Below are 16,418 nucleotides of genomic sequence, written 5' to 3' on the forward strand. Positions count from 1 at the left end.
GGCTCAAAACAAGATAGAGATCTGTTACACTGCTGATTCCACATGGTCCTGCATAGCCACAGCTCTCCAGATACAAGGTTCAGCTGGTGTAGCAGTTGAACTGTTTATGCTTTGTACCTGCTTTTCAGCATCAAAATCCCCCCAGCCATCAGAAACCGAGTTGTTTAGACCTTACCCTGGCCTTCCTATCGGCTGGCTTAACGGCCTGACAGCTTGATAATGTGAGACATCCCTGACATCTAACATTTCACAAGGTTTTCACTTTTAATAATGCTAATATTAAAATTGAAAATACTATGGTGAAATGGTGTATTTAAAAAGCACTAATTTAATAATGACATTTTAGTGATCTATTTTTCTTCCCTTTATTTTATATCGGTGTGTCACTCAGTCATGTCTGACTGGGAGGAGGAAATGGCAACCCACTCCAGTTTTCTTGCCTGGAGAATCCCGTGGACAGAGGAGCCTGGTGGACTGCTGTCCATGGCGTCGCACAGAGTTGGACACGACTGAAGCAACGCAGCAGCAGCAGCAGCAGCAGCAGCAGCACGTCTGACTCTTTGTAACCCCATGGACTGTAGCCTGCCAGGCTCCTCTATCCATGGAAGAATACTAGAGTGGGTTGCCATTCCCTTCTCCTCCAGGGGATCTTCCTGACCAAGGGATTGAACTTGGGTCTCTTACATTGCAGGCAGATTCTTTACCATCTGAGCTATAACAGAAGCCCCAAGAATCCAGGACTGGGTAGTCATTCCCTTCTTCAGGAGATCTTCCCGACCCAGGGATCAAACCTGGCTCTCCCATGTTGCAGGCAGATTTTATACTGTTAAAAAGTTTACTTATGTCTATATGTGAATATATGCAATGTGCTAACACCAGAGGTTAATCTGTGGTCTAATTTTTGTGAATGAAAAATATATGCAGAATATAAAATATCATTGATACAATTTTTCAAAGATAATTTTAAGTTAACATGATAGGCAATGTTTTTCTCAATGATAGAAGACATTTTGTCTAAGAATTGTGTGGTTGAGAAAAATCTGTAAGTTCTATATGAAGCAACAATGGTTGTCTAGTTTATGAATTTAAAACCATACTTTCCGAAATTCTTTTCAGAAGAAAACCATTATAAAACATCTTGACTTGTCCCCTGAAAATAATGAATGAGCCAGTCTCCCTTTCATTATTAGAATTACAACTGAGGCTACTGGAATTTTCAAAATACCTCCTTACCATTTAGAGTTAAAAATATCAATGCAAACTAAATTCCTAGATTTATACAAATTTATTCTTACCAGATATACAAATGTATAAACACATTTGCAAATTTGACAACAATTTTTATACATGCTTGCTATCTGAAAAAATGTAACATTCTCTTTTTTAATGCTTCAGAAATAACATTTATATCTATTCACAGAAAATTTTTCAAGCTTTAAATACACTCATACTTAAAGATGTATCTGGTATTTCTATTACATTGGTAAAGCTATTACTCCACAGCCATGCATTCCTGTGAGAGACCATTCATTCAACATTTTATATTACTCTGTTCAATGAACAAAAATTATAAGACCTTGAATTTCTTACCAATGAAAATTTCAACACAGAATGGCTTTAGTAATACACTGTAAATATTTATTAAAAATATATAACTTTATAAATGGATAATGAATAATAGTATTTAGATAATCTATTATAAAGACCCTTTGTAAAGAAAGAAAAAAGTACTATGAAACTTCAAATGCACTTAGGTTATGTATGATTTAATCTGACTTTCAGTTTTCTAATCTGGGTGCAAAAACAGTATCTTAATTCAAAGTCTTAAATGACTGAAGCAACTGTAGACATTATTACAACTTCACCTTCATATCTGGACTACTTTTATAAGCTATATAGAATATTAAAAAGTGATTTTATTACATAGCTCTTGGTAATATGCTTTGGATATCTCTTTAACAATGGGAAACTAAATATATGTACACTGTTAACACCCTAGATTGTCTGAGCTCTTAAATACTCTGACATTTGTGTGATGAATTTCCACTCTAAAAAATGTTATAAAATAAACGCATCTTCATGGTAGGAGATGCCAAGAGAGAACCTCTGTCCTTATGATAGTATAAATTATGTCCAAAGAAAAGACAAACATGCGTAGTATAAAACACAGACACATATTCACTTCACTTTAGCTCTTGGAAATGAAGTTGGTTAAGTTCGCCTTCGGGACATCAACTTTCCTTTCTGAGACCTTTTGTCTACAGTGGCTTCTTTTAATAACAAGGCTTTAATGCTGACTCAATCTTCCATGTTTTGAAATCTGCCTTCTTGAAAGGATATGATTAACTTATTTTAACATGAAAATAGCAGGTAAGAGTTTTATGGCTACATGGAGAAGAGAAGTATTTTGTTTATTTTTGAACAAGAGACAAATCCTCTTAAAACCAACTTATCTCTAATTGCAGAATTCTTTCAGGAATCAGTGAACGGTGAGGGGAGGTATTTTAAAGGGAATGGACTTATTCTTCTAATAAAAGGGGAATGCTATGCACAAACACAATGCCAAACAGCAGGGTGAAATTACATCACATGAGCAGTGACCTATACTACTTGCTTATAGGACTGGCCAAAAATCCTGTCAAAATATACTTGCTGGGCTGACTTGCATTTCATCTTTTCTTATGCTTCAGTATAATAGGTTCAGGGACTAAATATAAGCAGCTATCTGAAGAAAATACATTTTTCTTTCTGCATAAATTCAGACAATGAACCTAAAAAGACAGGAATGGACTAAATACGTTGTGTAGCCTACTTTAGGAGGAATTTGATAAAGATTAGACAGCGTCATGAGATACATGACAGTAAGGCAGGAGAGAAGAAGCTACAGTTAGTTTTCTTTAACACTTCAGTGATTTCTAAATTTAATTATGGACTTCAGGTAGATGCCTAGATGAAGTATAGCTAAAAATTGATAACACAGTATTCTGTTTCACATTAAACCTCACAGAGCTAAAAGAAAAGGAAGCAGTGATTAAAAAAAAAATTATGCATTGGCTATCTGTTGAAATACACTGAATTTTATCACTTGAGATAGTGCCATGAACTTATGTTTGTGCCTGAAGCATGAAATCACAAGAATGTTACTTTACTGAATGTTTTCTGAGATCAGACATCACAGAAAAGACTACAGTGTTCCAATACCAGACTATCAATCTCTTGTTATTATCTAAAAATAATAATCTTCTAAAATTTTCATGTGTTTCCTACATAAAGTAGGAAAGAAACTGATATCAAGAATCAGCACTGTGAAAAAATTGGCCTGAAAAAAAATTTTTTTCCCCTCAGTAACAAGAAAGTATATTGCAACCAAAATCATACACTTATTTGAAACAATAAACTCTCAAGTTCCAAAATGTTTTAACTTTTGTTGTAGCGCATTAGTAGGATGTAAGGTGTTTATACATTCTGATGAAGCTTTCATTCTTATTTTTAGAGTCAATATAGGGATGAATCTTATGAATTATTAAAACTTTTTAAAAGACCAAATGACACCTTGAAGCAAGTTCACATTTTTATATTAGTTATTGCAATAGCTATAAAGTTTGTAAAGAACCTATTCCAAAAAGTTATCTGTACAACTACTTATAAACAAGTAATCCTGATTATCTGGTATGTACATAATTCAATTTGTCAATAGTTAAATTTAATGAAGAATCTAACTTACCGGTGGATCAGCCCCCTTAGAACCAGTCAGCCCTCCTGTTAGGGATTCGATATCCTGAAAAGGGGAGAGGTGTTGATTGTAAAATGCTACTGAACAGCATGGAGAATTTCCCAGTCCCACAGTGTAATATATTTTTTAGCTACAAAATGAGGGCACTCAACTACATTTTTGTTTTGTCTTGAGATAATTTTGCTTATGGTAAAGCTATGCCAATTGTTGTTTTCTAAAGATCTAGATATTTTCTGTACAATCTGTAAATAGAAAAAAAAATACAAACATTAATTATTCTTGAAATATGCCAAGAAAATGGCCCTAGGTTAGAAAGCAGATGTTTCATTCTCTAAGAAGCTGAAGTGAGGGTGGAACTGAATAAAGAAAATTGAATGAAATCGCAATTTAACACATTATTTGCAAGAATATTGAACCTATGGAAAAATGCTCAAACTACAAAAAAAATCTAGTTATCTACAGTTCACTCAATTACTATACATGTTCAGTTGCTAAGTCGTGGCTGACTCTTGGCCACCCCAAGGCCTACAGCTCACCAGGCTCCTCTGTCCACGTGATTTTTCCAGGCAAGAATACTGGAGTGGGTGGCCATTTCCTTCTCCAGTTACTACATATAGAGGATGAAAATTTAAACAGATCTGGATAGATTAGCTATTCTTTCACAAGCATTGATTTCTAATCTTAAATTGGTAGACACAGTAGATCACGCCTGAGTAAAAATTACAATTGGCAAAGATTCCACAAATGCAGAAATGGGTGATGCTGCGACAGACTGGAAAGCAAGTGCCCTGTTTTAGGGACGACTGCACCTCTTTGTTATCAGTTGTATGGCTTTGGTTCCAGGGTTACTAATCATGATCTTTTCAAAAGAAGCTAGAATTGTAGATTTTTAAGTAAAATCTCTCAGGATGTTAATGTTTGCAGCTTTTAATTTTTAAATCAGCCCCCCTCTCCTCCCAAATAAAAAAAGAAAAAAGAAAACAAACAGTCTGCTCAGAGGTAGCAGAAAGAAGTTTAGGGTTACATAAACAAATCACACTTTTTGCTAAAATGTTTCTTTCTTGAGACCCTGGTCACTTCTTATCGGTTTGCATCTAGTTGAATGCATAGGTTTGAGGAATCTGGGGAAGTATAGTTGCAGCTAGAAATCGGAAATGAAAGAAAGGCAACTGAGTAAAGACAGAAGGCAAAGAAATTTAAATATCTGTGATCAGAGAATCAGTCAAACACCTGGATATTATTAAGAATGCTTCTGATTCTCACAGTCTTGAAAAAAATTAATCAACAAGAGAATTCTGAAGATGCATGGAAAAGGCATTGTTAGTCAAGATTTTTAACATGCTGAATGAAAGCAAATTATGAATTCATGGCTCTAAAGAGAATACAGATGTATTATTTTACTCTTCTAATTAAAAAACAATTTTTGAGCTTATATTCTACTTTGAGTGTAAGTTGAGACAGTGTCCTACTTGCACAGAAACCCAAGTTAAACACAGCTTACCCATCACTTGATGCAAAAAAAATTTTCAGTTGTGAACACAAGAGAAGTATGTGTGAATGCATTTTCGTAAAATTAATAGGTGAAATAAGCAAGTCCCTTGAGAAACTCTTAAAATAGTTGAAAGTGAGTCAGTCTTTTATACGGCTGTTGAATATTTCATCTACCAAATATAAATTAAATCTTTGATAAATGTGTCTATTTTGTTTTTACATGTCTTCATAAATGCATAGCAAAAAAGGAGACACTAGAAAGTAGAAAGATCAATTTTATAGATAGTTTTAAAATTTGCTATTGCAATAATGCTATTTGATTAAAACATTCAAATCAAACTTTGACTTTTTTTTTTAGGTTATGGAATTTAGATTTAATAGCTAATAAAATAATTACTACTTACTGAACAGTTACTACATGCAGATACTCTTTAAATGCTTTGTATGCATTATAAACAGTCTTCTAAAACACCTCTCACCCTAGTCCTGGCCTTTCTAGGGGTGTGGAAAGCTGACACTATGGTGCCTCTGTTCATGCTGTATATGTGATGCACTCGTTCAGTCTCTTTGCACTCATTGTCTCCTCAGTCACTTCTATAGAAATGTGGAAAGCTAACCTGGCACCTGCCATGTGCTGCTCGGGGATGGCTTGCTGCTTAATGTCAGCATTACGTAGCCTCTTTTATATGGACTGTTTGCTGCTGCTGCTGCTAAGTCGCTTCAGTCGTGTCTGACTCTGTGCGACCCCATAGACAGCAGCCCACCAGGCTTCCCCCATCCCTGGGATTCTCCAGGCAAGAACACTGGAGTGGGTTGCCATTTCCTTCTCCAATGCATGAAAGTGAAAAGTGAAAGTGAAGTCGTGTCTGACTCTTAGTGAACCCATGGACTGCAGCCCACCAGGCTCCTCCATCCATGGGATTTTCCAGGCAAGAGTACCGGAGTGGGGTGCCATCGCCTTCTCTGGCTATCATCAACACAGAACCAAATAAACTAGGATTAATGAACTGCATGAATTATGTAATCAACTTTCTTAAAAGAAAATCCAGGTGATGAAAGTTTCACTTCCTTCTCCAAGGTGTCAAATGCCTGAGTGAGGTTATTAGCCAGTATTTGACACAAGCTATGTAGAGTCAGTCTCTTTTATATGGGAAAACCCTGCTCCTGAGACAGAAGGTTGGTAATTCAAGGCTGATCCATGAATCAGAAATCTTGGGAAGGCTGAACTGCAAGTCCGATGGAGCAATCAGCATCAGCAATCAACAATCGGCATCACTCTGAGCACAGTGAGTTTTGACGGCAGCCGTTTGAGGGCAGGTTTAAAATAAATTCCACTTTGTGCTACACTGATGCTCTTGCTTGCCTATCTGCACCCCCTTCCCATGATCGAAAAATTGATATTTTTTTTCCCTTTGACACATAATTTAGTTTTCCATGCAAATCATTAAGTTCAGATGTTGAAAATCCTGCTTCTTCTGTGTGGAGATGGGAAAAAGGAGTACTTTGGGACTTGAGATTTTCCTCAGGGCAACTGATGGATCCTTATTTTTATCCCTGAAGAGTAGGATCAGCCAATTATGGCTAAGGAGAAGATGATAAGGTAATCTGGTATTAAATATGCTAAAATGAAGAAAATAAAGTTTTAAACAGTCAGCTGAATCTAACATTGCACATGTCATCAGATTCAGAACATCTTAGAACCTAATAGCTACATTTAAAGTTAATATCAAGTATTCAAGTATTATTCTTCTAGTTACTTAATAAAATATGAAAATACTTAAAGCAATACAATATTGTTACCAGCTATGAGTATGTTAAAATTTGATTTATGCATATTTTTAACTTGTAATTATTTTAGAAATTCTTTAGAAGAAAGTGACCATATTTCAACATAGAGTACATTTTTATGCACAAAACAATCTATGAAAAATGTATTAGTACAGTGAAATCAATATAAAATAGTAACATCAACCATATTTATTGAATGATTATATATAAAATTTGTTTCAAGGTCTTCAAACATATGATGAGGTATCTTATGTTTGTAGAGAAGTTTACACAATTCATATATTCAAAATATCAAAATTCAGCATTTTTCTCATTTCTTTTATGGAACCCCCCTCCAAATGTCCCTCATGTTCCATTTTCTCTCAGTGCAGACTTCTGTCCCCACTACATCATTGCTGCCCCTCTTATCAAGGTTACTGCTGCTGCTGCTGCTGCTGCTGCTAAGTCGCTTCAGTCGTGTCCGACTCTGTGCGACCCCACAGATGGCAGCCCACTAGGCTTCCCCCGTCCCTGGGATTCTCCAGGCAAGAACACTGGAGTGGGTTGCCATTTCCTTCTCCAATGCATGAAAGTGAAAAGTGAAAGTGAAGTCGCTCAGTCGTGTCCGACTCTTTGCGACCCCATGGACTGCAACCTACCAGGCTCCTCTGTCCATGGGATTTTCCAGGCAAGGGTACTGATGACATCTAATTGGCTGAATCAATGGTCAGTGTTCCATCATCATTTTTCTTGATCTCTAAGCCACATTTGACACAGTTAACCACTCCATCCTTCTTGAAATACTTTTTTCCCCCTTAGTTTATTTAGTACCATGGCTTTTATTCTCAGAGATTTACACTGCCTACTCCAATTTCCACTTGGGTATATTACAGTCCTCTAACACTTAACACTGAAAAAGAAAACTTGGTTTTCACCTCAATGCCTCCCTCAAAGTAGGTTTCTGTCCCAGTACTGTCCATCTTAACAGCACCGTTTATCAAATTTCTCAGGTCCAAATCCATCAGCAAATCCTGCCCTGTTTAAAATATGGCTAGAGTAGACTATTTCTTATTACCTTCATTGCTGTTGTTGTTAAATCTCTAAGCCACGTCTGACTCTTTGCAACCCCATGGACTGTAGCCTGCCGGGCTCCTCTCTCCATGGAATTCTCCAGGCAAGAATGCTGGAGTGGGTTGCCATTTCCTTATCCAGGGGAATCTCTCCAAACAAGGTATTGAACCTGCATCATCTGCGCTGCAGGCAGATTCTAAGGAATCACTGAGCCACCGAGGAAGCCCCACCATCTATGTTGCTGCCATCCTAATCCCTTGGACCATGTCAACAATATCCTCCCTTGGGCTAACGAATTATTTTCCTAACTGTTGTCCATTCGTGGGTCCTTCTTTCCCCATATATTCTCCACACGCAGTCAGAACTATCCATTTAAAATGAAGGTTAGGTCAGATTATTCCCATGATCCGAAATGCTCCATGGTTTCCCATTAATCTTGGAATAAAATTCAAACTTACTACCCTGGCATGATGGCGCTCTGATGGTCTGGCTTTGGCTGTCCCACTGATCTTGCCTTTTGCCATCATCCCTCTCTCTCATGCCACCCAGCCACACTGGCTCCACTGCTGTTTGAAAAACAACCCAAATACAATCGACAGTCTGAATCAGTAAAGGTGCCACTCAAAAAGCAACAGCCAAACTCAAAAGCAAGATGCTTAATCCGAGGGTATTTTACAGAGATATGGATGGTTTAATGGATCCAGTGCAATGGTGTAGCATGGAGACTGGCAGGAAGTCATAACCACTCCAAGCCCAAAGGAATTCGGTGAAAGAGCAGAGTTGCCTGGAGTTCAGCAAGGGAGGATCACCACTCACCAGCCTCTAGAGCAGACTGCCATACAGTGGGAGCTCAAGAAGTACTTTGTAGATGAATGACTGAGTGAATAAATCAGGTAATATAAGTTATACTTAAAAAAGGCAAGTCTCAGAGGATGTAACTGAAGTATTTCTCATTGTATAAATGTATCACTTTGAAAGCATGGCTCAAGGCAATAGTGTCTGCATACCAAGTATTTTTAGCATGCCTGAATGAACAAATTAATGAGTGACTTGTCCAAGAGCACACATCTGGTAAATGCTCCAAAGAACCTTTGAAATCCTGGGTGTTATAACTTCAAGCACAGTATACATTTTTTTTTTCCATTATACATCACTAAAGAGATATCCTCCTTCAAAAAAGACACTCAACTCTATATTATCTTATCTTGAGGCAATGCATTTCTCTATACCCATGGTTTCTAGTTCAAAGAAGGAAAATCTACAAAATGATTTCATAGAAAATAAGAGTCGGACACGACTAAGCGACTCAACTGAACTGAAACATTAAATTCATCTTCTGAGGAAATACTGCCAATACTTCAAATTAAAGACCTGATACCCTAATCACTGTACAATAAATAAATCAATGGTTGAAAACTTTATATAACATATGCCCTGAATGTTAAAAACAGTTTGAATATATTAAAGTAAAAATCAAAAATGCTCATTTTTATGTAACATTTCATAGTGTAGGTACATAGGTACTGGGTATGAGTAAAAGTCAGAAAACAAAATTGCCTTAAAAAATCATTCAGTTTTTTATATAAGGCTTCATGGAAACAATCTTTCATCACAGAACACCAGCTCCTTGAGGCAAGCATCCAAATAATGAATCTGAGTTTATTAATGAGGCATCTTTCCTTTTTACCAGACTTAAGCTGTTAGTCTTTCCTTGGCAACTTTACAGGGTAAATTTCCTGGGAGGCAGAGAAGAAGCAAGAAACATACAACCAATTTCATAAATCGTCTTTCTTAAGAAGGTCAGAGAGAATTCTATTTAGTACTTCTTTAAGATTTTTAATAGAGGAAAATAGCTACATTTTTACTTTGAACATAGTCTGGCCCAAATATGAATTTTCTCTGAGCCACAGAATTAATTCCTTAAAATGAGAATGACTGAACACCTGTTATGACTGAGGCAGCGGGCTGGACACAGACAGAATGATGTTGAATAAGTCAAAGTCACAGCTCTCAAAGGGTCCAGAGTCTGGCTGGCCATCAGAAGGATAACAACAAGTTAGCTAACAACATATTGCACACAAAATAAGCATAAGGTACCACACTGAATCTGATGGATGGAATCCAGAGACTACAGCATCCTCTCTGACTTCAAGGATCTTTCAGTATATCAATCTGAAGAACAACATGAGAAAGGATTCAGAGAAATAAGGTGCTAAATTCACAACACATAAGGGTTATAGGGGTAATTTTCATAGAGAGACAGTAAGTCTGAGTATTTGATGTTGCTGGAATTGTATTTATTTTTGAATGCATACCAGGTAAATCTGCCCTAAGATCTTGGTTGGGTAACATAATAAACAACATTTATTAAGCACCTATTGTACCAGATGCCATGCTGAGAGCTCTACTGTCTCATTTAAAGCATCCCAGCTCATTTAACTGTTAATATTTTCATCATTTTTCAGGTGATGAAATAATCTTCAAGACGTCAAATGATTTGACAATGGTTACATAACTAATAAGTGTTCAAATCTAGACAGGCTAACTTCAGAGGCAAGGATTTTTAGCAATAAGGCTCTCTTGACTAACTGGAGGTATGGAAAAACTATGAAGGCCATCTTGGCACACCACGCAGAGACTTAGGATAAAACATATTTATTTAATATTTGTATAAGCAATGAATCAGCAAGCAGAATTCTCCTGAAGTGAGGTGGATATTTTCTGATGGGACAAAAAACATCCTTGTTTGACCTACAGATACGAGCGTTAACAACACTGGATTTAACAAAACAGTAAAATTCCAAAGATTTTTGCTCTGTATTTCTAAATTCAAAGGATCCTCCTCAAATAATTTAAACCAGGACAGGAACTCTACATAAATTAAAAACCTAAGTGTGTCAGTGTTGCATGGAATAGGGTTTTCTGAAGAAAGTGCTGAAGAGATTCAAGGTTCTGCCTTTTCTATGGAGGGCCCTCTTGGAAGCACTTTCCACTATCATTTGTGTGTGTGTGTGTGTGCGTGTGTGTGTGTGTGTGTGTGTTACTTTTTTCCTTGTCTCTTCCCTTGCATATGGCTGAGGTGATAAAGGGAAACTTGTGCTGAATCTTGACTCAGACTCAGCTCTGGTTTTGCCAATGTTTACACACTGATGGGCCCTTGTTGTCTCACATTCAGTTCAGCCCAATCAGACATCCTCTCCTCTCCTCCTCTGTCATTACTCCGGCCAACTGCCTCCATCCAGTCTCTTCCCTCAGCATTTATCTCTGTTGGCCTTTCCCAAAAAACAGTCGATCAAGATTTCTGGAGGTCAATAGAGTATTCCCTCACTCTGTATTCAAATAACAATGCCAGTCTTTTTTCCTTCTGGGATTCCGCTTAGCTCATTCTACTACCTCCTTTCATTATCCACTCCATTCACTACCTTAGTTCAAAGCCTCATCTAATTTTCCCCCTATTCCCAGCTTTCTCTAAAATAGTGTCTTTCTGGAGTTCTCTCTCTAATCCTTATATTAATATGGTCTTTTCTCCAGAGAAGTGCTTCTTGCAATGTGACCTGGAAACTAGGAGCATCAGTATCACCTGGAAACTTTAGAAATGAATTTTCTTGGGCTTTATTCTAGTCCTGCTGAATCAGAAACTCTGTGTTTAATGCTTTTTAGCCCTCCAGTGAGTTTTGATGCAAGGTAAAGTTTAAGAATCACTACTTCAGAATGATGTGTTTCAAATGCAAACATGTATATGTTAACTCCTATACTCTATCCTTGGAGAAGGCAATGGCACCCCACTCCAGTATGCTTGCCTGGAAAATCCCATGAACAGAGGAGCCTGGTAGGCTGCAACCCATGGGGTGGCGAAGAGTCAGACACAACTGAGCGACTTCACTTTCGCTTTTCACTCTCAGGCATTGGAGAAGGAAATGGCAACCCACTCCAGTGTTCTTGCCTGGAGAATCCCAGGGACGGGGGAGCCTGGTGGGCTGCCGTCTATGGGGTCGCACAGGGTCAGACACGACTGAAGTGACAGCAGCAGCAGCATACTCTATCCTTAATAATAAGGTCTTATTCTTCTTAGAAACATATCAAGTATCTTTATGCATGGTTTTTCATTATATGGTTCTAGACTACTTTTCTTATTTCACTTTTTACCACCTCCTCAAAAGAAACCATATACTCCTATCGTAATGAATCCTGTACTTCCTTTTGTGACAAGTGTTTTCTTACTTCCGTGCTTCTGTACCACAGATCCTTCTGCCTAGAAAGCCATCCTTCCCTCCTCTGGATAAATCTTACCCTTTGAAACTCCACCCAGGCACCACCTCTTCTCAGGAGACTTTCCTGAGTCCCGAGAGCTGGGGTAATGGTTCTGCAGCTACTTCCACAGCATCACAACTCTACCAAATCATTGTATAATTGTCGTTCTCCTCATCTGTCTTTGCCATCCGAGGGATAAATTAGCTCAGTGAGGCCCTTGCCATCTGTGTATCTTCAATAGTTATTATGAAGCATGACCAATAACTGTTAAAGGAATAAATCTATGTTGAATTTAGCCTCCCATGAGCTCCTATAAGGAGAGGGCAAGCTGAATGGCTGACAGTAGTATTTGGGACCACTACTGAAATGTGCGTTATCCTATATTAGTGCATTTTCATTTTGCATATATATCTGTCGGTTTCATTAGTGTATACCAGCCATTGAGAACCTGGTTATCTTTGAGTTCACTGTAAAACTTAAACGTCTAGATGACAAAACTGATGATCAGATATCTTTTTTAACACAACAGAGGACCATCCCAAGAGAACCTGGCTGAGTAGCCAGCAGCCCTTTATTTCTAACACGCCTACAAAATGTAATAGACATGCAAGTAGAAATATCTTAGTGATCAAGAGAACAGGTTCAAGCCTAGTTTTACTACTTACTAGCTATGTTACCTTGGGCAAATTGCTTTACATGTCTCATAAGTCAACTTATGTCTTACTACTTTATCCTAGAAGGACCTTGGGTTATTATAATAGTTCACAGAAAGTTATATTGATAAGCTATATAGTAAATTATCAATTAAAAGAAGCTTTATTATGCATGCACAGGTATAGATTAGATTTTACATGTATAAAATAAAGATGGGCTATGGGCACATTACTTATCAATATACATTGAAACATAAGCATTATTTTAGCAGGCATGTAGATGATATCTGGATGCAGATTAATTCTAGCTATGAATCCCCATTAAATTTCTAGACTATATTTTCCCTGAAAGGCAAGAGATCCTAAGTGTCATGTTCTACCTCCTCAACTATCCCTATAATTTTATGCATTTCTATGGCTTCGGTTCTTATAAATTTTTCACCAGTATCTTTTTTAAATGCATAATTTTTATTCTAGTTTGAGCAATCTTTTGCAGCAGAGTAAGAATGATTTTTTAAATAAAATTCATGAATGTGTACACAATTTATTCCTCTTTCAGTGTTGTGTCATATGACATCATCACATATTTATATACCATAGTGGACAGCTTTAAGTCTGTTTGAAATGCACTATAGCAAGTGAGAGAAAGAATCCAACATTTAAAAGAGGATATCAATGTTATGATACTAGGTACACTAAATTTGTGAAAATTTATCTTATTATCCTTCATTGGTTGAGACTCAATTTCTGTGATCATAACTTACAATTAAACCTCCAATTATATGATGTTTCATGTTTTCCTATCTGATACAAACACAAGTAAATAACTAGAAAAAAATAGAATACTCTACCTATCCTTTTTACAAATCAGGTTTTATTTTTGACTCAGTAAATAACTGCTTAAAACTTTCACTGGGTTAAAAAAAAACCTGAATATTATCCTGAGGTGACTTTTTTAGAGAAAAGAGTAAAACATAACTCTTATCCAACTATTATCTGACTTAGTATCTCAAAGACATGCATCCTTTTGATTTACATCAGATATTTCTAACAAATATCTAACAATATCTCTCTGAATTTTATGTATTAGGCCAATTAACACATAGAGTTTTTAAGGTAATCATGAGAAACTGGTGAGAATGCAGATGAAACATTTTCAAATTCATTAAGTTCATGCTTCCAGGAAAGTCTGACACAGGATTTTCAGCTAAATATTAAGTATGTATAGATAATACCTTAATTTTGGAAATAATAATCATGAATGAATCAGAGAGATGAAAAATAGATAAAGCAATAATAAGTAGCATTACCTAAAATAATACAGGCAAAATTTTCAGAAAGAACTCTAATTTGAATCTAATGGGTATGCAGACGAGTTATCTTCATAATGTTATTTTTAAGAGAAAAACTTAAGTTCTAAATCACAAGAGGTAAATTTTACGTTCATTTCCTGTTTCTTCTGCTTTTCAAATAAAGAATGATGACTACAATGGTAATTAGAAATAGCAAGAGGATATATCATTTTTCTATTTTTCTTATGGGCAGCTCTATTTCAATTGATGCTAACAAGATTCTGATACTACTCAATGTTCACAATATCAATATCACATTTTAAAATATGATTAAATAAAAGGAAATAAAGGAATAAGACTGACTGAAATCAGCATGAATGCACTGATATTATGCTACTAAATGAAGTGACTTTATAGCATAGTGTAAGAGTCTTTCTACCTGGAGATTCAGAGGCAATGACAAAATGTTCTATAGTCAGTATATGTTCTATAGATGGTCTTCTTTTCTTCTATTCAACCAAACAAGTTCCCCCAATCCCCCACCCAAAAAAATCAAAACCAACTTTCAAAGTTTATAATAAATATGCTTTGATTTGTAAGACACAATAAATCACATAAAATTGGAATCTTTTATCTCCCCTTTCTGTAATATCTCTGGAACTTACTTTTCCTTATTTATCATTCCTCCTAGATGTAAATGAGAGTAATTCAACTGAGCTACACAGCCAAGAACTCCAAAGCGAAAGAATTCTAAGTCTCTTGAGGTTAGCTCAGTGGCAAAGAAATTTGACTATTTCTCTTAAATGAAGCTATCCAGGCAGAAAATGCAGACAGCCAACACTTTGCTTGATTCAGTGCTAATCAAAACTGGTAAATATAAGAACCACACCCTGGTTTTCAAAGGCTTGGTCTGTGGCGATTCAGCTGCTTTGTAAAGCGGGAGTACAGCTCTTCTGTTTTCAATATGCATTGGTTTCAGTTAACATAGCGGCATGCAAAGTAAGAACTGCCTGCAGTTACTTTTTAATGGTAGATTAGTCTTTATTCCTTTGCCTCCAGCATCTCCCAAACTGGAATGTGAATCCTGAATACACTGTGCAATAGCTATATAGAACCAACAGTAGAACTGGAATCGATCTCAATTTTCAGTTCAGTTCAATTCAGTTGCTCAGTCATGTCCGACTCTGCGACCCCATGAATCACAGCATGCCAGGCCTCACTGTCCATCACCAACTCCCGGAGTTCACCCACACTCGTGTGCATCGTGTTGGTGATGCCATCCAGCCATCTCATCCTCTGTCCTCCCCTTCTCCTCCTGCCTCCAATCCCTCCCAGCATCAGGGTCTTTTTCAATGAGTCAACTCTTCACGTGAAGTGGCCAAAGTATTGGAGTTTCAGCCTCAGCATCAGTCCTTCCAATGAACACACAGGACTAGTCTCCTTTAGGATGGACTGGTTGGATCTGCTTGCAGTCCAAGGGACTCTCAAGAGTCTTCTCCAACACCACAGTCCAAAAGCATCAATTCTTCGGCACTTAGCTTCCTTCACAGTCCAACTCTCACTTCCATACATAACTACTGGAAAAACTATAGCCTTGACTAGATGAACATTTGATGACAAAGTAATATCTCTGCTTTTTAATAAGTTATCTAGGTTGGTCATAACTTTCTTTCCAAGGAGTAAGTATTTTTAATTTCATGGCTGCAGTCAACATCTTCAGTGATTTTGGAGCCCCAAAAAATGAAGTCTGACACTGTTTCCACTGTTTCCCCATCTATTTCCCATGAAGTGATGGGACCAGATGCCATGATCTTCATTTTCTGAATGTTGAGCTTTAGGCCAACTTTTTCACTCTCCCCTTTCACTTTCATCTGGAGGCTTTTTAGTTCCTCTTCACTTCCTGCCATAAGGGTGGTATCATCTGCATATCTGATGTTAGTGATATTTCTCCCGGCAATCTTGATTCCAGCTTGTGCTTCCTCCAGCCCAGTGTTTCTCATGATGTACTCTGCATATAAGTTAAATAAGCAGGGTGACAATATACAGCCTTGACGTACTCCTTTTCCTATTTGGAACCAGTCTGTTTTTCCATGTCCAGTTCCAGTTGTTCCTTCCTGACCTGCATATAGGTTTCTCAAGAGGCAGGTCTGGTATTCCCAT

General features: G+C 37.1%; 1 protein-coding gene across 5 annotated transcripts in view; it reads right to left on the reverse strand.

Moving 5' to 3' along the window:
* Positions 1–16,418, reverse strand: part of PPFIA2 (PTPRF interacting protein alpha 2) — a 523,670-nt gene that overhangs the window by 402,895 nt on the left and 104,357 nt on the right. For 4 of the 5 annotated variants that reach the window (XM_005679765.3, XM_013963702.2, XM_013963700.2 and 1 more), the window contains exon 3: positions 3,725–3,778. The exons of the other annotated variant lie outside the window; for it this stretch is intronic. In XM_005679765.3, the coding sequence (XP_005679822.1) occupies positions 3,725–3,778 (54 nt within the window). The remainder of the gene's footprint in view (positions 1–3,724; positions 3,779–16,418) is intronic. 5 annotated transcript variants of the gene reach the window in all.

Source organism: Capra hircus, chromosome 5 (genome assembly GCF_001704415.2).
Source record: "Capra hircus breed San Clemente chromosome 5, ASM170441v1, whole genome shotgun sequence".
Classification (NCBI taxonomy): Eukaryota; Metazoa; Chordata; class Mammalia; order Artiodactyla; family Bovidae; genus Capra; species Capra hircus.